A 20,818-nucleotide genomic window follows, 5' to 3' on the forward strand; every position below is an offset into this window, starting at 1 on the left:
ACTGTGCTGCTGGCTCAATGAAGATGGGGCACCAGAGACATATCTTCAAAGCTGAGGAGGATATCCCCAGGTGAAGACTGGGGGAGAAAGGAAGTGAATTCTGGGGGAAAAGAACGAAAGGAATAAAAGTGAGGAAGCAAGAACAAAAGGTAACGAGCCAGGGGAAAGTGCCAGATCATTTAGAATGTGAATTCAAATCTTCAGTAGAGTACTGACCAGATCTTCAGTCACAGGAATTTTATTTTCAGATGTTACTTAGCCTCCCTAAGCCTCAAAGTCTCTACTGATCGATGGATCAGTACGATGAGGCAGAGTGAAGTAAATGCTGCAAGAGAAATGCAGATGTTGCTCTGACTACACAGTGAAGGAAGCCCTTAAAGGCAAGTCCCCTAAGAAATATGACATCTGTGGTAGAATGTTGCACAATGCCCTGAGGTGTGGCGGGCACGTCCAGTAAGAGGTGACAACATGCGCTAGAGCACAGAGGCAAGAAAAGAATAGTAAGTAGTTTGGTGATGCTGGAGCGGCAAATATGGAGCAGTGTGAGAAGAAATAAGGCTGGAAAGACTTAATCATGTCTCAGAGGCTGTGACCTTATCCTGCAAGTGTAGGGGGATCACTGAAGAGTTTGTGAGCAGCAAGGACACAATGTCAGTTTTGCACTTTAAAGAGCTCACTCTGAATACACAAGAGGTCTCACTGAGGTGGCTGTATTAGTAAAAGGAAGCGTAATCAAGAAGCTGTGAGAAAATTTTATCCCGAAAGGAAATGATAACGGCCTCAATGAGTAGTGATACACCTGGAAGGGAAGGGAAAGGAGCCAGAAACACTTAGGAGGAAAAAATTAAAATGACTTAGAGATGGAGTAAATATGTGAGTAGAGCAGAGAGAAGAATCAAAAGTGACATTTAGGCTTTAGCCTAGATGACCAGAGAGGAAATCCTATCCAGAGAAAGGGCTGAGAAGCTCCAAATGAGGTTAAGAATCATGAATTTCAGTGGTGTCCATCTTGAGCTGATCGTCTCACAACACCAAAAGCTGAAACAGAAAACAAGACAAACAAGTTAAAGTGCTGGAGGAGGGGTGGATAATAAATCTCATTTTGCAATATCTGAGGTATTTGGAGACACGCAGGAGGAAACATCTATTATGAAAATGGACACACAGGTCTGAGGCTGAAAAAAGGGAGTCTGGACTGGTGCTCTGAGTGATGCTGACACTGAAGTGTAGTGAGATTCTGGGAGTAAATGAGATTGTGTCAAATGAGAAGTGCAGTGGCCAAGGACAGACCCTGAGACAAGTTACCTTTAAAGGGCTGGCTAAGGAAGAGTACAGAAGACAGAAGAAATGGTCAGAGGGGCATGAAAAAAATCAGACTGTATCAGCCAGCCAAGAAAACAGCATGTCTGAATAAAAGAGAGCAAGGTGAACAGTGTCAATACAGAAAAGTTCCACAAGAGGAGGTCTAAAGCCAGCTGTCGTGGGGTGAACAATTGGGAACAGGAAAATGTGCCAAGAAATACAGATAATTCTTGAGAAATGTGGATAAACAAAGGGATGAGCAAGATGGAGGAACAGAATAGTAGCTAGAGGGGGTGCAAGATAATGGGAATGTTTATTTGTTAAGACAAGAGATATAAATGTGCATAGAGACCAAGAAAGACACTGAACTCATGTGAAAGAAGAGAAGGAGGGGTGACTAACAGAGCAAGGTTCAGGGCAGTGGGAGTGGATGTGATCAAAGGCACAGATGGCTGGGCTGGCTTGGAATAAAGGAAAGCTGAGAATGCATATGGATCTATGTGAATTTTAGCACGGGGATAGGAAGCTAAAGGAGATCACCCATGATGACCTCTATTTTCTCAGTCAAGTGGGAAGCTGAGCTCCAGAGCAGAGGACATAAGAAGGGGAGGGGTCGAAAGCAGCCAAGCAATCTGGAACAGATTCGAGGACCCTGGAAAGAACTGACAAAAGAAGAAACTCCAGATGAGGCTGGAAACTGTGAATTTAGGGTGGGTCCACATGATTTTCTTCAGTAATGATCAAGTTCAGTACGGAAGGTAAATCTTCATCCTGAACCATACAGGGGTTTTGCTGACAGGAAGATGACAGAAAGAAATGGATGGAAGAATCTAGAACAACAGGTTAATAATAATAATGATAAAGTCACAAAAACAAAAGGAAACCTGGCTATCATGGCTAACTTTTCTTGAGAGACTATTTTATGCAAGGTACTAGGCTACATATGTTGCATTTATTGTCTCATTTAAACTTTGCGGCAACTCTGACAATACAGCACTCCGCCCACTGCCCGTTCCACATGCTGCTACTCCTCTACACTCACAGCACTTACGCTGCTGCCCTCTTACTGCTTGTCCGATTGTCAAGACAAGCTAGACTGTAAAATTAGACTGTAAAACTCAGCCACTGACTCCTGAATGCCTAACACAGTGTTAAAAACGAATGAAGGAAAGAAAGCAAACCTCGTTTATGTTTATTCTTGACCACTGACAGAAGAAATAAAATTTCAAATATAATTAACATCGCTCTGCAAATCAGATTGACATGGCTCACAAGAGTAAGAGAATAACATTTTAAGTCACTCAAAACCAAGAATTATCTGATTCCAATTGGAAAAATCAATGCCCATGGAAGGGAAATAGGTCTTTGTTTGCAACTCATTATAAATCCACAAACTGTAACAATGAGTAATTCAGAGGCACCTTTCCTTTAACTAGATCAGTTCAGTTCAGTTACTCAGTCATGTCTGACTCTTTGCCACCCCATGGACTGCAGCACGCCAGGCTTCCCTGTCTATCATCAACTTCCAGAGCTTGCTCAAACTCATATCCATAGAGTCAGTGATGTCATCCAACCATCTCATCCTCTGTCATCTCGTTCTCCTTCTGCCTTCAATCTTTCCTAGCTTCAGCGTCTTTTCCAATGAGTCAGTTCTTCGCATCAGGTGGCCAAAGTACTGGAGCTTCAGCTTCAGTACTTCAACTAGATAGTATGGCCATTAAACATACTCCTTTAGCCAACCTTCTGCATTTCTCTATGTCACGCAAATATTTCAACATATTGGGATTTCCTATACCTCAAAACTGCCAGAGTGCCCACAGACATCTCTTAAGTATAGGAATCAAACCGCCACCACTCCAATGAGACACACTCACCGGGAGAGTTCGAGAGACGTGAGCAGACTGGGTACTGGATAGACACTCACTGCTGTCAGTCCTAACCGGAGAACAGACTGGTGTTAGTGACATTCTCCAAAGAAGAATGTAACTGAGGAAACATGGAGGGAAATCAATAAAAATGTGTGTCATCTACTGAGATGAACTAAAGATTCAAAACCAGTAAGTAGGACTTCCCCGGCAGTCCCATGATTAAGACTTTGTCTTCCAATGCAGGGGACACAGGTTTGATCTGTGATCGGGAAGCAAAGATCACACATGCCTTATGGCCAAAAAATCAAAGCATAAAACAGAAGCAATACTGTAGTAAATTCAATAAAAGACATCCCTGATGACCAGGGACTTCTGTGAAGCTGAAAGTTGAGTTCTTTACTCTTAAGGTGTCAAAACCTCAAGTGTTGGTATGAATTCTTCTGGGTTGTAGAATTTAAGGATTCCGTGAACAGAACAATTCTTTTGCTCTGTTCTGTGATAGAAAGGTATTACCTAAATTTGCATTTCTTTGACTGACAGTGAAATTGAGTATCTTTTCCTTTCTTCTTTAAACACAGAAAAGCAGTTACAATTGACCCTTGAACAATGTAGGGGTTACAGGCACTGACCCTCTGAGCAGTTGAAAATCCATACAAAACTTTATATAGTGTTTTATATATACATGTACACACATACATTCATATGTATGTATGTACATATACACATACATATATGTAAATACTACAATACTACACAATCCATGATTGGTTGAATCCACAGATACAGAATCATGAAAACAGAGGGCTGGCTGTAAAGTTACACAGATTTTTGTCTATAGGGTTTGTCTGAGGTGCCCCTAAACCCTGCATTATTCAAGGAGCAATTGTATTTATTACTGAAAAAACTCCATGTTTAAGTATACCTGTACAGGGAATTTTCTGGTGGTCCAGTGATTAGAATCCAGTGTTTTCACTGTCATGACCCTGGTTCAATCCCAGATCAGGGAACTAAGATCCCCCAAGCCCCATGGCATGGCCAAACAAAACAAACAAACAAAAAGCAGACCTGTGCATTTAAAAGCTATGCTTTCCAAGAGTCAATTGTATAACTTCTTCAGTAAGGAATTCTCTATAAACAGAATAACCTCAACAAATAAGAGGCCTTTTACATTGAAAAATATCCCTAAGGCAAATAAATCACTATTGAAGTGAAGGGCTTCTCATTCTGGAACTAAGGCAGCATAAGATTTTAGACTAGAGACTGGTAATCTTCTGTAAAGGGCTAAGCATTTAGTAATATTTTGGCCTTTGCAAGCCATGTGGCTTCTCTCAAAACTACTCAATCATTTTGCCACTGTAGCAGGAGACTGGTTAATATGCAAACGAATGTGGGTGTGTTCCCATCAAACTTTATTCAATTAAATTTGAATTTCATATGACTTCCCCATGTCAAAATTATTCTTCCTTTGATTTTTTTAAAAACCCAACCATTAAAAAACATAAAAACCCATTCCTCAAGGGCCACACAAAGCGAGATGTAGACCCAATTTAGCCCCTGGGCTGCAGCTGGCCAACCCATGTTGCACGACTATTATTGATATTCTCTTTTTAAACATGCTTGCCCACCCTAACATCCTGGCATTTTGCAAAATGCCTCTGATTATTATAACTTTCATTTAGTGGAGCTCAAATAATCCTGCAATATTTTTTTATGCATATCTCAACCACTGAAGTGCTGACTGCAAACTTAAAAGCTAGGTCTCCGTGAACCTCAAACTCCACTTGGCAGAGTGACTGAGGAATACCTCAGATGCCACCTTTCTTGGACAGCTCGGACAGGAGCTACAAGAGGAAACACACGAGGCTGGGTAGAGAACTCACTGTTCGAATTGGCGTAGAGAGTTCGGAGGGAGAAGCCACTGAGTGTCAGCTCCCTCAGCTGGTTCCGCTCACAATGCAGCTGCTCCAAGTTGCACAAGGAGCTAAGATCTAAGTCAGTCAGCTGATTGTCCCGCAAATCCATGTGGGTGATGTATTTATTTCCCTCCAGATTCTCAATAATCGTGGTTTTTAGATGGTTCATCCTTAATATTCAGAAATAAGAAAATCATTAGAAATAAAGTCTACTAAACGTGCTTACCAAAAGAAAAAAACAGGAGAAATCTGTTCCTCTTGTCTCTTTCCTAAACAACTTAAGAATTTTACTCCTTGCCTCATTTTGGAAGGTACTAAGTAAATAACCACAGATAGCTGTACCTTGGGTTCTTTGTTTACAAGCTAAGTTAGAGACTGCAGATTGGCAAATACATGCACAAATTAAATAAAGAGAAAGAAAAGGGGACCATGTCCATAAACAGTTAGTCTAAAACCTGCATCCAAATACCTAGTAAGGTTAGGCAGGGATGAAGGAATAAAACAAAGATATGAGAAGATGAGCATAACCTTTGGGGCTGGGAGTAGCAGGACGGTCACAGAGTAAGTACCACATAAGAGCAAGAGGAAACAGCCACACTGCCTCTCACTGCTCTGCCTACTCTCCAATGCCAAGATTCCCATTACATTAATTAAGGGAGAGGAAAACAGTCTGTATCTATACGGAATAGTTCAAGGGCAAGTAAAAGAAAATGATGACTTCTTTGGTTTCTTCTATACAGGTATATGATTTAATGCACACAGGCCTGTTCTCATTTTCCTATTCTTCAATAAATTTTTGTTACCATGTCTTTATGAGGGATATCAATGGCTTAGTGTAAATGACAGAACATTCAGTATGTGTGTTTTACTATCTTCATTTAGGAAAAGATTACGAATAAATAAATAATTTTAAAAAGGAATAAAACTCTCATTAAAAAATATTACTGGTAAAACTGGTAACATTTCAATTCTAATACCACAGATATCAAGAAGAAACCCAATGATTCAACAGAAAAATGGTCAAGTTTATTATGGAAAAATACAAACCACCAATAAGTATACAAAAAGATACTCAACCTCATTCATAATAAATGCTGATTAAAATGATGAAATACTATTTTCTACCTACTACACTAACAAGGAAAAAGACTGCTAAAATCCAAACATTGGTAAGGATGAAAGGAAATGGGAATTCTCATAAAAGGCTGCTAGGAGGGTAAGTCAGAACAACCTTCATCTCTACCACATGGTACACCTACCTCATTCAGAAATCTCTCCGCCATTAAGTGAAAAATGAAGCTTTACTACAGCTTTAAAAATATACATTGTTCTAAAATCCTAATGGTTTCAAGAGTCTTTATTTTTAAAAAGAAAATGTAAAGGAACATCAGAGGTCAGGCAAAAAGAAAGCGCAGTGAACAATGACCAAAACAGACTTCCCCGGTGATGCAGTGGATAAGTATCTACCTGCCAATGCAGAGGGCACGAGTTCGATTCCTGTGCTGGGACACATGACACAGAGCAGCTAAGCCCGTGCACCACAACTACTAAGCTGGTGCTCTAGGGCCCACGGGCCACAACTACTGAGCCCGCATGCTGCAACTACTGAAGCCCCTGTGCCTAAAGCCTGTGCTCTGCAACAACAGGAGCCTCTGCTTGCCGCAACTAGAGAAAGCCCACAAGCAGCAGTGAAGACTCAGTGCAATCAAAAATGAAAAAGAATGACCTCACCTCAAATCCACATGTTTGACATGGCTCATCCGGTTCAGCACCCCCAGGTTTAGCACTTCCACTTGGTTTCCAGCCATAAACACTTTATCTAACATAGTGAGTTTCTCATAAACCTCGGGAATTTGACTAAAGTTGTTGAAGGAAATTCCCAGGGAGGAAAGCTGTTGCAGATTTCCCAGTTCTTCAGGTAAAGTGGTCAGGAAGTTACCATCAAGACAGAGGGTCTGAAGACTGCAAGAAGAGAACACAAAACAAAACTCCTTGATGAAACGTTTTAATTGGGATGGATAGAACTAGAATTATGGAATTTTACTTGTCACTAATTTATTATGAGTCCAATATGATTAAGTGCCCTCAGTCTATCTATAGACTTACTAAGACTTACTAAGATGACTTAAACACAGATGGTGCCTCTAACATCAAAGGTAGTCAGAGCCTCTGCGGTTAAAACGAGGGACCAGTGTCTTCTGTAGGCAAGTAACTGCTGCTGACTAGAATTCTCATAATTACATTATCTATTTCACTGCAAGAGCTCACGGAACTACCTTCATTCCAAATGCCAGAAAAGTTCCTTACACTGCAAACAAAAGAAAACACAAACCCAGTAAAAATCAGGTACTTACTTCAGCAGACTGCCAATCTGACTCGGCAGGTCGTGGAATCCATTACAGGAAAGGTTGAGCTCAGTGAGGGTAGGAATTTCACATAACAATACAGGAAATGACCCAAGCTTATTATGGGACAAGTTCAGACCCTTCAGCTGAGAAAATCTAAAAGGCAAAGGCACATTATACTACTGAATGAAAAAGTGATGTCATAAATGTCCATCAAAGAATTTGTTCTGCATATATTTACTGAACACTCAGTATGTGTCAAACAGTGTGTATGGCACAGACACTAGGATGACTAATGCCCAGTCTGAGCTACCAAGGAAACCAGGTCTGGTGAGATGGGAGTTGTTCTCTCTTCTCCTCAGAAAGGCAGAAACTCTTGAAAAACTCACAATGGTACAATTATTTTCTATCAAGTTAAATCAATACCATTATTGATATGCTTCAAATAATTTCCTTTATGAAATTTCTACATGCAATATACAAAAGCCTTACAATTAATCAATTCATGGACACAGGACTAGCTAGCAAACCTGTGGATTAAATCTCATTACAAGCAATTTCTCTTTTTGTAGATGACTGAGCCAGTTAGTTAAAAAATACATAGGTGACATGCAGTTTTACTGTAATGTGATGATACATAACACAAAATAGTAATTTTTAACACTTCAAATTTTTATAGAAGTATCTACATAATGTCTCACTGAGAGACAGTATCATCATAAATTGGATCCTAAAGAGTCACTCCTATAATTCTACTTAAGAGTATTATACTTCATTATTATACTACTGCAAGATGGTAAGGCTAAGGTGGTGATCTCCACAATGATGAACCACATCATCTGCTTCTAGACTTGAATCTATGGTAACCCTCTCTAACATTTCTCTTTGAAAATTTCAACTTTTGACTTCCAAATATCCTGACTTTGAGTACTGATTGTTCCTTTGGTTTGGCACCTTGACTTCCAATTTCCTAAGCCAGCCCTCAAATAAGACTAATCCTATTTTCATAGACATTCAGAAGGAAATATTAGAAGTCCACTTCCTTAAAATTATAGCTTGTTTTTATTTATAAACATCAATATTATTAAAATAACTATCTCATTACTACACAGAGGCTTATGTTTGAAAACTTTGCAAAACATTTCAGATGAGGTAAAAATCATACATTTTTTGAAAATTATGAAATACTAGTTACTAAGTATGTAAAATATGTCATTTCAATGTACATTTAGCTTTTTGATTACCATGTAGTTTGAACGCTTTAACTTTCAACTTCTCCCCTCCCCACAAGAAGCCAAATTACTTACACCACATATTTATTCACTTCTACCCATTTTTTAAAGAAAGGAAAGAGGTGAAGTTGGTGGAGGGTGGGAATGGGGAATATATTCTAACAAAGGAGATGGAAAAATATATGGGTCATTGTCCCTTAGGACTGAAATGGTTCCTTTATTAGGAGAGAAAGGTTTCATCGCTGACAAAAGGCTTGTGAGTTAGCAGTAGCAGATGCAAAGGAAAGATAAAAGCCCTAACCTGGGAGTGGAATTCTTGAAATTTGGCCTATTTCCTTTAAGTTATTTAAGTCTGAAACTTTTGATTTAAAAACTTCTCAAATATGGACTCTCTCTATTTACCCTGGCTGCAGATCACACTCCACCATCAATGACTTATAGAAAAAGATTATCCAGATCAAGGGCAGCTCGATGCTGCCTCCATGTCAGAAACTTTACATCTATCATACCTTGTACAGAGGGGGAAGGGGGAGTGGGAAAACTGAACAAAAATTCTTACTTCTTCAAAAGGGAGGGGAAATTTTCTAATATGTACACAATGGGTAAACATGCTTATCTACAGATATTGACTACAATTAGATTTTAGTAAGTTGGTCTGGAAACCTGTGCCCCACATACTTGTAGAAAGTGTCAAGGCCCCCTGGTCTTTCTAACTGCATGAAGTTGTGTCGCAAGTTGAGGTAGGTGATATCTTGACTGTAGAAGAGATGCTCAGGAACCTCCTCAAGGCTGTGACACGAGAGGTCGACGGTACTGATGCGCTGGGACACCACCTGGACAAGGTCACAGAGAAGAGCCATCTCAGCCAGTGCTGAACGTCTCCCACCCAGCGGAGGATGGAACAGCACGGACACAACAAGGAACCAATTAAAAAGATGGGAAGACAAGAAAGGTCACAAGATCTGAGTATTCATTTATAAGAAGCAGTGAATTTTAACTTTTTCCCCAAAACCGTAAGATGCGTGAAAAACAGAAAGGTATAAGCTAGTAAAGTGTAAAGGTAAAGTGTTTACAAGTTAAAAAAAAAATCATAAAGATGGAAAGTTAGTAACAGCTCATGCAGGAAGTAAAGTTAAGATGATTCCAAGTAACTGTTCAAAACATTAGGAGGGAATGTGATATTAAAAGACCTTTTAATATGGCCTTTTGCAGCCACACAAGCTCCTAACTTGCAGTTTCTTCATCTGTCGTGAGGAAAATTAAAAAACCAAGTATGCAGCACTGCTGCTTAGCATGCAAAAGATGCTCAAAAAAATATTAATTTCTCTTTACAAGGGCAGAAGAATGGAGAAGCTGTTTAAAATTGAAACTAGATTTATTCATAGCAGATTTTATTACTATCACAAATACAGAAATAACACTGAAACAAGGTTTATATTGCTATAATAGTATACTAACAAAACATGGGCTGTGAAAATGGATCTTAAAAAAAAAAAAAGTCATTCATGTTTTGGTGGCATGTCATTATACTGAAACAATCTTTAATGCAACTACCTAGCCCCATAAAGAAAACTGTGTTTAAATCCTGAAAAGATGGCTAAGAAGACAAGAGAACTTGGAAAATGAAATATAATTTAAGAGCAATTCATCTTTAAAGGCTGGGCTAAATACAGACAGAAGCATCAGACTATGAGTTAGGGGACAGCTCCATCTATCACGGACCACCACAGTGAGGGGAGAGTCATGTGAACCTCATTGTGTCTCTATTCCTTCAAGCCCCTACCTTCCTCACAGAGTTGGTACCTGAAAACACTTTTGTAAGCAGTCTGCACTGTGCCAATATAAATAAAAAGTTAAGGACCTGGGAGAATTCTATTTCATTCACTATGTATTCAGAAAAGCCTGGAGTGATGTACATAAGAATTATAATTCAATCTCTTGGGAGTAAGTTCAATTTCAAAATATCTTTCTGCTGGTTTCTCTGTCCTCCTCTCCCCATGAGGACGTCTGACAGCTTCTCACCTTGGAAGCTTGCCGCTGCCACCTCTGGTGCTCAGCCAAAGTCTCAAAGCTGACAAGATAGGTCTGCGCTTGGGCTCCAGCTGAGCTGAATGCAAGGGAGTACTGACGTCGCTTCACTTCTTCTACCTGAAGAAGCGGGGAGAAAACCAGAACCAATTAAAAAGAACAATCCCAATCTAAAAAATCACAGGACAACAACAAAGACAAAAAACTCAAGTTTTTTAAGTAGGCAAAAGATCTGAAAAGATATTTCTCCAAAGACAGAGGAATGACCAATAAGCACATGATACGATGTTCTACATCATTGAGTGTGTGCTCAGTCGTGTCTGACTCTTTGTGACCCTGTGGACTGTAGCCCGCCAGGCTCCTCTGTCCTTGGAATTTTCTAGGCAAGAATACTGGAGTGGGTTGCCATTTCCTATGCTAGGGGATCTTCCCAACCCAGGGATCGAACCTGCCTCTCTTGTGTCTCCTGCATTGGGAGGCAGATTCTTTACCACTGCATCACCTGGGAAGCCCTCTATGTCATTATTTATTAGATAAATGCTAATCAAAACCACAAGGTACCACCTCACATCCGCTAGGATGGTTAAAATAAAAAACACAGATAATAACAAGTGTTGGGTAACAAGCATTAGCAGGGGTGCAGGGAAACTGAATCTGAGAATGTAATATGGTACAGTCACTTTGAAAAATAGTTGGGGAGTTCCTCAAAAGGTTAAACATACAGTAACCATGTAACCCAGCAATTCCATTCCTAGGTATATACCCAAGAAAAAAACGCATCCACACAGAAAGTTTCTATGAATTACAGCAGCATTATTCATAACAGGAAAAAGTAGAAACAGCCTCCATGTTCATCAACAGGTAAATGTATAAACAAAATGTAGTACATCATACAATACTATTCAGCCATAAATGAGAATAAAACACTGATACACACTACAACCCACATGAACCTTGAAAACATTACACTAAGTGAAAGAAGCCAGTCACAAAGAACCATACGTTGTATGATTCCATTTATATGAACTGTCCAGAATGAGCAAATCTACAGAGACAGAAAGTAGATTAATGGATGCCTGGGGCTAGAGAAGGAATGGGGAGATGAAGGCTAAGTAGCACAGGGTTTCTTTTCAAAGGGTCATGGACGTATTCTAAAATCGATTATGGTGACGGTTGCCCAACTCTGTGAATTTACTAAAAGCCACTGAGTTGCATACTTTAAATGGGTTAACCGTACAGTATATGAATTTCATCTCAATAAAGCTGTTTAGAAAAAAACCAAAGGGGGAATTCTCTGGTGGTGCAGTGGTTAGGATTCTGTGCTTCCACTGCAGGGGGGTTTCAGAACAGGAGTCTGCAGGCCCACAAGGTATGAGCCAAAGTTTCCACTTCAAAGGTCAGACTGCTCCAAACCTTTCCGCCTCCACTGTGGTACACTGGAGATAGCTGTGGGCTAGAAGCCATTTCTGACCCTGTCCAGCACAAACATGGGGCAGAATGAAGAACAGGGAACATGCAAACCCAAAGGTTGTTACTAAACTAGCAGAGTCATAACCTGACTTCACACTCTCTGGACCTACTAGATTTTAAAGGAGATGATCTTCCTCAATAGGTCCTTTTGAAGTTTCTTTGGATACCAGCCCCCTAATTCAACCAATAGTGGCTTCTCACCTACAGATTCCTTGACCAGGCTAATGCATACTATTCCAGTAGGTCACCACTTCCTCCCCAGATGAGAAGGAACCTGGTGGTCCACTGACAGCCCGTCCTCCAGTGACGTCTGTTGGCCTCTCCAGGTGGCCCCACCAGACATGAGAATCCACCAACCCACCCAATGGCTCATGTTCCCTCTCAACCCAATTGGGTCACATACTAACAAACCCAAGGAATACACAAGAATCCCAACACATGAGTTAGGCTCTGTGGTCTATCAATCACCAAAGCAGCCTATCTCATCCTCAAGACTTCTGGTCAGAAGGCAAGATAACAGTGTATTATGTCCCCCTTTCTGCAGGGAATGTGAATCAGGATTCCGTGGGTTCTTTTGAAACCTCTTTCACTAGGCTTGGGGAAAGAGTCAGAACGTCCTCCAGTCCCATTTGGGGTGATGGTAGGGATTCATAGCACAACAACAGCTTTCTTCAACAACCCAGCCTATATACCATTGATGAAGATGAAGTCTTTTTATAGTTATGGAACCACTTACATCTTTGTCTGACATCTCACTTCTGTATGTCATAGCTACTGAATCTCGGTGAGTCAGCTGGAAACTTCCAAGTTATAAATCATTAGACTTCTGGTGCCAAGTAAAGACTGAACCAAATGGCAGAAACACAAAATACTTTTAAACAGATAAGAATCATATTAAGAAGATCCAATAAAATTAAATAATATTCATAACATTCAATTGTGATGCTTACAACTAAGCTATTTTTATTATTAATAAATCACCACAATTCAATGAGTTTGTGTCAAAATAAAGGACTTTGTTGAAATGAAGAACAGGCATTATTGATTGCTTTAGAATAACCTTTTCTTCTAAATATTTTTTATGGGATGTTTGACACAGAAAAATAGTCATATAATGTCAAATTCTGAGAAAGGCTTGTAAATCTTCCACTAGAAGTTAATTTGTCAAGTTCTGAGTAATTTTGTTAAGTTTTGCAATATGTATGTTGAGACTACATGGTAATACATGGTAATACTCTCATCAGTTTGCAGCAAACCTCCTTATCCCTATTAATGCTTTTGCACATTAATGTCTTTCTCAGGAGGCAAGTTTTACTGGGTTATAATTTACATTAAATTTGTGATTTTTTTTTAACTCATAAACTGTAAGTGAACAATTTGACGAGATGGAACAAATATAGTTGGACAACCCCATCACCCACAAAACGTCCCTCATGCTGTTTTGCGGCCAATCCCCTTCTTCCATATCATGGCACAACCACTGGTCTCTTTTCTATGACTACAGTTTTTTCTTTTCTTTTTTTTTAGGTTTCATGTAAATGGAATCACACAATAAATAGACTTTTACATCTGGCTTTTCCCACTGAATGTTCTGAGATGCACCCTTTTTCCTGTGTGAATCAGCAGCTCATGCCTTTTCACTGCTCAGTGGCTCAGTGAACACAGCACATGTGGATACAGCACACCTGCTTTATCAATTCACCACTCAGTGAACACTGAGTTGCTTCCAGTTTGAGTCAATTATAACCAAAGTTGCTATGAACATTCACTTATACTTTTTGTAAATATTTGTGTTCATTTCTCAGTATCTAAGAGAAATGCTCAGTTTTCTGATAAGCAGATTTTTAACTATAAGAAACAAAAAAAAACAGGTTTTCCAAAGTGACTGTGTTCCCAGTCGCTTCCCAACTTTGCCAAAATAGGTTATTTATCTATTACCAAGTTGTAAATGTTCTTTATGTAGTCTTGACACAAGTCCTATGTTGCATACAAACTTTCATGTACTTTGTATGTTGTTAATATAACCACACCAATTTTCTTTCGGTTGCTATTTGGCTAGTGTGATTTTTCTATCATTTCATATTCAGCCTTCTATTAGGTGTGTCTCCTATAAACAGTAAGTAGTACAAAATATTTGGATTTATAATTTACCATGCTAATTATTTTGCTCCTTTTTCTCAATCCTTTACCTGCCTTCTTTTAGCATTATAGAATTTATATTCTCTTTTCCCACTCTACTTTTAGTAGTGATCCTTAAAATTTTTCTTTTTTTTTTTTTCCCTTTTGCAGAATCCTTAAAATTTTTAAGTTTGTACTTCAGCATTTTTCTAACAAACCATAAAGCTATTTGGTGGTGGCTCAGAGGGTAAAGCGTCTGCCTGCAATGCAGGAGACCTGGATTCGATCCCTGGGTTGGGAAGATCCCCTGGAGAAGGAAATGGCAACCCACTCTGGTACTCTTGCCTGGAAAATCCCATGGACGGAGAAGCCTGGTAGGCTACAGTCCATGGGGGTCGCAAAGAGTCGACACGACTGAGCGAGTTCACTTTCACTTTCTTTCTTTCCTCTTATCCAAAGACTGCATCACACGTTCCTCATTGAACACATCACCACATCCTGACTGCTGTTCAGGAGTTTGAGCTTTAATTGTTGAAATTTATATTCAAAATATAAAAAAATTTAAATCTTTTTACAATCAGTATTAAATTTACTACCATATTTTATCAGTGTTTGCACTCATCATCTATTCTTATATCTTATACCTTCCTTTTGAATTTACTTTCCTTTGTTCCTTTGTTGTTTTCTTCTTTTTTTCCCTGTTTATTTGGAGAGGTGTTGTTTTTTAGACATACATCTTCAGTAGTTCTTTCAGTGAGGATATATGTCAGCTCATTAGTTTTATGTTGTTTTTTTTTTTCCCCTTCAGCTGTGCAGCATGGCTTACAGAACCTTAGTTCCCTGACCAGGGATTGAACCCAGTGAAAGCACCATGTTCTAGCTACTGGACGACCAGGTAAGTCCCTCATTAGTTTTTAAATGTCTGAAAATGTTCTATTTTGCCTTGATTCTCACAAAGTAATTCAACTGGATATAAAATACAGGTTGACATTTATTTTCTCTCAGTAATTTTGCAAATACTCTTCTGTACATATTGTTGATGAAAAGAAAGCTGTTGTCAGCCTGTCAATTATTTTCAGGTTCTTTTCTCTCTTATAACTTCCAATAAACAGTAGCATTATCTGTTTCCAATCATCTATCACTCTGATGACTTCGAACTGCTTTTCCTATCATGGGGAATTCTCTTGTACAGATGCAAAAAATGCAGGTCTCTCTAGTTGCCTGACAGGAGTTTATGAGCACTCCAGACTCTGAATTTCAGTCTAACGGGGGAAAAGGAGAAATAGGAAAGAATCTATTTTAGTGGAAGATGCTAAGTTTCCAAAGGCAGGCCTCTCTGCCTGCTTGATAGGAGCTTATGAGCACTCCAGACTCAATTTCGGTCTAATGGGAGAAAAGGAGAAATAGGAAAGAATCAGTTTTGGTGTTGGATGCTAAGTTTCCAAAGGCAGCCTAGTTTCCAAAAGGAGCCACTACTTCTAGTTTCCAAAGGCAGCTGCTAGTGGCAGCAGCCCCTGGTTACTCTTGGTGGTATTACTGACAGCATTTAGTGCCTAGCAGTGGAAGCAGGGGTTTCTTCAACAGATGGGTTCTGCAGCAGAACCTTGGGCATGGATAAGTCTCCATGAACATGAATTTGAGCAAACTACAAGAGATGGTGGAGGACACAGGAGCCTGACATGCTGCAGTCTATGGGGTCACAAACAGTCCGACACGACTTAGCAACTGATCAACGACATAGTCTTTGGACCTCCAAGGGAGTCTGTGATGTAAAAAACTTGTTTTATGTGTAAATTAGCCTGAGTCCGTTTCTTTTAAACCTAAGAATGCAAAAACTTTGTGATGTAATCTTTAATAATGTTCAAAATGGCTTCTTTGAAAAGATGTGGAAAAAACTCTGAGAAGTATACGTGATTTTTTTTTTTTTAATTAAGATGACCAAAGAAAGAATAATTTATTTTTGTGGGTCTTACCTTTCCCCCAACCAGAGGCAATATGTGCATTTTCCCAGTCTGACAATCCTTCACTGAGGACACGATGAGGCAGGTGCCACAGAGAACAACCAGGCGTTCAGCCCACTTATGCAGCTGGGTCTTTCCCTTGCGTACATTATAGATGCCAGACAGAAGGATTCGATCCAGATGATCCATCTGGCATGGTTTTTCTGAAAAGAAAAGAGTATATCAGAAGCCACCACTAAGGTGGTACAAAAATAATGAAAGGGAAAAAGAAAGCATTACATGTTAACATTCAGCAATCCTAATACAGATTTATGTAACCAAGCAATGTAAGTACTACAAAATAAGCTCTCAGTCTTAAAATGTTGTCCAGCCCTGAAGTTATATGATGGGAGCACTATGAATTTCGGATGCCACTGTCAATCCTTCCAGTCACAGCCCCCATGTACACAAAGAAAGGCAGTATGACAGAGTAGTTAAGATCGTGGACTTGGGAGTCAGACATTCAAACTTGAGTCCTGCTACTTACTTTGATTCCTTGAAGTATGTAACCTCCCTGACCTTGACATCCCCCGTTTTCACAGCTCAGATCTTAACACTACCTACCTTTGGAAGGTCCTCATAAAAAATCAAGGTGATGAATATAAAGCAGTAAGCAGGGTTTCAGATACAAAAGAAGTATGGAATAAGAGGCAGCCACTATTGTTGGGCCTAGTCTACTGCAGAAGGAAGAAATTAATAACTACTTCTGTACACAATCCTCCATCTTCCTGCTCTTTGTGTGGAAAAGCTTTCGGCTGATATTTCAATCAATTATCCCAATCATGGTAGCAGAAGCTGATACAGACATGCAAGAGCATCTCTCTCTTTTACCACCCTTTAGAAAACTTTATATGACAGGTAATGGTGAACAAAACAGAGCATTATAACAGAAGAAAGGTTCTTGGTTAAAGTACTACTGGAAACAGACAGTAACTCTACACAGAAATGAACAGAAGCAGCAACAGTATGAGGCTGAGCAAACAGCAACAGACTGGCAAGTGAAAAAACTGGGTTGTACCCAATACTATTAGATAATTGATTAAACCCTGGGCATCATGGTACCCTTTTGACTGTGTTTCCTGTATAAAAAATGAGGAAATGGGCTGGCTTACTTCAAAGCTTTAAACTTTGTATGTTAACACCACCATTTCTCCTTCTAGTCTAGGCCAATCCTTTCATCTATATTCTAAATTCCACCTTCCTTGGGGAGTTTGGTTCTTTTTCCTTCTCACTCTTCATCTCCACCCTCCCTATTGTTTCCATCAAAGCTACAAAAGCACTCAAGTTTTCTCCAATTCCCTCTCAGTTTCAACTGTAGAATTCCTTTAGATCAGGGATTCTCCAATTTCTATGTGCCCAAGAACTATCTGAGAATTAGTTTACAATGCAGAAGGCCAAGACCTACCCACAGAGAGTTTAATTCAGAGGATTTGGGATGGAACAAAGGAAAGTATGTTTTTAACAAGTATCTCAAGTAATTTAAATGCAGATGGCCCACAAATCATATTTTAAGAAACTTTATAAGTTTATCCTTTTAAGGCTCTTTCCTTCTCATCTGTGTTTCTATAGTAGCTATCTGTAGCTACTCTCAGAAAGGAATATTCAATTTTGGGGGGAATAAGTTATTTATACATAAAATAGTATGCTGTCTTATTATTATTTTTGGAGAGTTTGCTAGATATTCAGAGTGCCTCAAGTCTCTAATCTTCTGAAAGTGGTAAAAAACAGAATGAGGAAGTTCTAATAAATGTTTAGAATGACTAATAGTTCTAGTTAAAAACAGACTTATAATCTCAAAAGTCAAGATTCTAAGTGGACAATTACGGATAATTTTAATTTCTCTATATATTTATACTTTGAAATGTTCTATAAAGAAAATAGAAAATAGGGGCTTCCCAGGTGGCGCTAGTGGTAAAGAACCCACCTGCCAATGCAGGAGACATAAGAGACACAGGTTTGTTCCCTGAGTCAGGAAGATCCCCTAGAGAAGGGCCTGGCAACCCACTCCAGTATTTTTGCCTGGAGAATCCCATGGACAGAGAAGCCTGGTGGGCTATAGTCTGAGCAACTGACACTTTCATTTTCATAAAGAACATGGATTGTTTTATAATTAAAAAAAAAAGTTTCTAAAAAATCAAGGAGAATTCTCTAACAATGAGTACTTCTACTGCCCATAGTATAATCTCTAAGCATTATGTTTCATTAAAATGAACCAGGAGTCCTTAGAAAAATCACCTATTCCTGGTGTGAGTTAGATAATGAAAAGATCAGCTTAGGACATCTTTTTGTGTAAGAACTTAATGGAAAAATCTAGAATGTTACCAAAGACTGCTGGGCTAGACTCAGTCACTCAGTGACTCTTTGTGACCCCATGGACTATATCCCCTCAGGCTCCTCCGTCCATGGGATTTTCCCAGCAGGAATACTGGAAGAGGTTGCCATTTCCTCCTCTGGGGGATCTTCCTGATCCAGGGATCGAACCTGCATCTCCTGTGGTCCTGCACTGACAGGCAGATTCTTTACCACTGAGCCACCTGGATAGCCCTACTGCAGTCATGCTGGAAGGACACAGAGGCAACCTGAAAGAGCTCCCAGGAACTGAGAGGCAACAAATTAAGCATCAGAAAGAAAAAGGGCTGCAATGAATTGAAACAAACATACATAAGTTCATGAGATCATGATGATACTCAAAACAGACAATAAAAAATGAAGTCACACAGACCTTGAGAATATAAACTGAAAGGTAAAGCAATAGAGTTTCTAGAAAATAATAAAGGGAAGGACTACTAAATTGGACTCCATCAAAAGGAAATACTTCTTTTAATCAAAAGATACCATTAAGGTTCTGGTTCTGAGTTAGAGAAAGCATATTCGGCCCTGTCTCTCCCACTGAATTCACCTATAAAACCTGGAGAGAACATCTGGAATGCTGGAGAACCCCAAATAGGATGAACACAAAGAAAGTCAAGCCCAGACAGTTCATAATCAAATTGCTGAAAATTAAAGACAAAGGAAAAATCTTTAAAGAAGCCAAAGGAAAATGAAGTACTGTTTGTATGGGAACAACTGCTCAAGCAACTGCATGAAGGCTGTGCAGGAGCGGTCTGTGCTATCTTTCCAACTGGTCTGAAAATCTAAAGCCAGTTCAAAATAGAAAGTTAAAGGGACAAATAAATAAACACTGGCTGATATTATTGGGGATAAAAATGAAACATTTACTTACATTGCAAGAGTAAAACAGGAAACTTCAAAACAAATTTCAAACTTGGAAGCAGTGGTTGGTGAAGTAATCCCACCATCTGGTTTTGTGACCCTGAACAAGTTCTATTAATGTATTTTTGGGCCTTAATTTCCCAAGTTAAAGACCAAGGAGCTGGATTAGATGATCCCTAGTCCTGCCCAGGTCTCACATTTTATGGATCCTTCTTATTCCTCTAAACTGCTTCTCTATCAACTAAAGACTAAGGGTACCTTAGAGGTTAAGAAGATGAGATTTAGAATCAGTTAAGACCTCTCCTGAGTAATAATATCTACCTGAATGCTTGTAAGGATGAAATGAAAAAGAGTACGCAGAGTGCTCAGCACCTTAGTATGTGCTCAGCACATAGTGAAGGTATATAATAAAAGATAGTCATTATTAATATAATGAAAGTCCTGCCTTAAGTCTCCTTCTTTTCCTATATTTTAAGTATTACTTTCAATCTTTAACAGCTCTGCAGATTTAACACTCCCATGTACCTGACTCCCAGATCTCTATTTCCAAAGCTCCTGGTTCCACATATCCGACTACCTGCCAGACATCTCCAACTGGATGTCTACCACTGCTTACAGTTACACTTGCCTGAAACCAGATCCTTCTCACAACTCAAGTCCTGTCATTCTCCCAAAGCCACCCAGGCTCAAAACCTCAGTCAGTTTTGCCTCTTAGGATCTCTTCAACTCCTATTCTTGATCAACCACCAACACTTACTATTCCTTCAAAAAGTCTCTATATGAATGATTCCTTCTCATTCCCTAGTTCAGATCCCTAATACAAGCCTGAATTATCCATTCTGGTGCCAGATTCATCCTTCTCAGCCCCACTTGGATCCCATCACTTCCTCTACCATCTGCCAAATGAAGGGCAAATTTCTGATACTGTACTCAAGGCCTAGAACAATCTGGACTCAAATTATCTGATTCACAGAACATACACTGAAATTCCTAATACCCTTCCCCTGTCCTCCTTTTCCTTTGTGATCACTGAAATTGTGTCCATTTTTAAGAAACCAATTCAAAAACTACTTCTTCAGAAAGATTTCTCTGTGTCTAGAGACCTCCCTGATTTTCTAGAAGAACAGTAAAGGGGAACTGCCCCATCGCCTATTACAATCTATCACGTGGGTATATTAATAAAAAATAGTGTTGGTATTAGCATTAGACAAAGAGATCAATGTAATAGGATAGAGTCCAAAAATAAACCTCTGCCTGTATATGAACTTAATAAAGGTGATGCATCATATCAGTAGGAAAAGGATGAGCTTTTTCGTAAGTATTGTTGAG

General features: G+C 39.3%; 1 protein-coding gene across 1 annotated transcript in view; it reads right to left on the reverse strand.

The window, feature by feature from the left end:
- Positions 1-20,818, reverse strand: part of PHLPP2 (PH domain and leucine rich repeat protein phosphatase 2) — a 59,235-nt gene that overhangs the window by 18,433 nt on the left and 19,984 nt on the right. Inside the window, exons 4-10 of the mRNA XM_020901833.2 lie at positions 16,250-16,440; positions 10,683-10,808; positions 9,339-9,493; positions 7,438-7,584; positions 6,815-7,045; positions 5,051-5,253; positions 3,177-3,237 (exon numbers count right to left, since the gene is read on the reverse strand). Of these exons, the coding sequence (XP_020757492.2) occupies positions 3,177-3,237; positions 5,051-5,253; positions 6,815-7,045; positions 7,438-7,584; positions 9,339-9,493; positions 10,683-10,808; positions 16,250-16,440 (1,114 nt within the window). The remainder of the gene's footprint in view (positions 1-3,176; positions 3,238-5,050; positions 5,254-6,814; positions 7,046-7,437; positions 7,585-9,338; positions 9,494-10,682; positions 10,809-16,249; positions 16,441-20,818) is intronic.

The sequence above is a fragment of the Odocoileus virginianus genome, chromosome 20, assembly GCF_023699985.2.
Source record: "Odocoileus virginianus isolate 20LAN1187 ecotype Illinois chromosome 20, Ovbor_1.2, whole genome shotgun sequence".
In the NCBI taxonomy this organism is placed as follows: domain Eukaryota; kingdom Metazoa; phylum Chordata; class Mammalia; order Artiodactyla; family Cervidae; genus Odocoileus; species Odocoileus virginianus.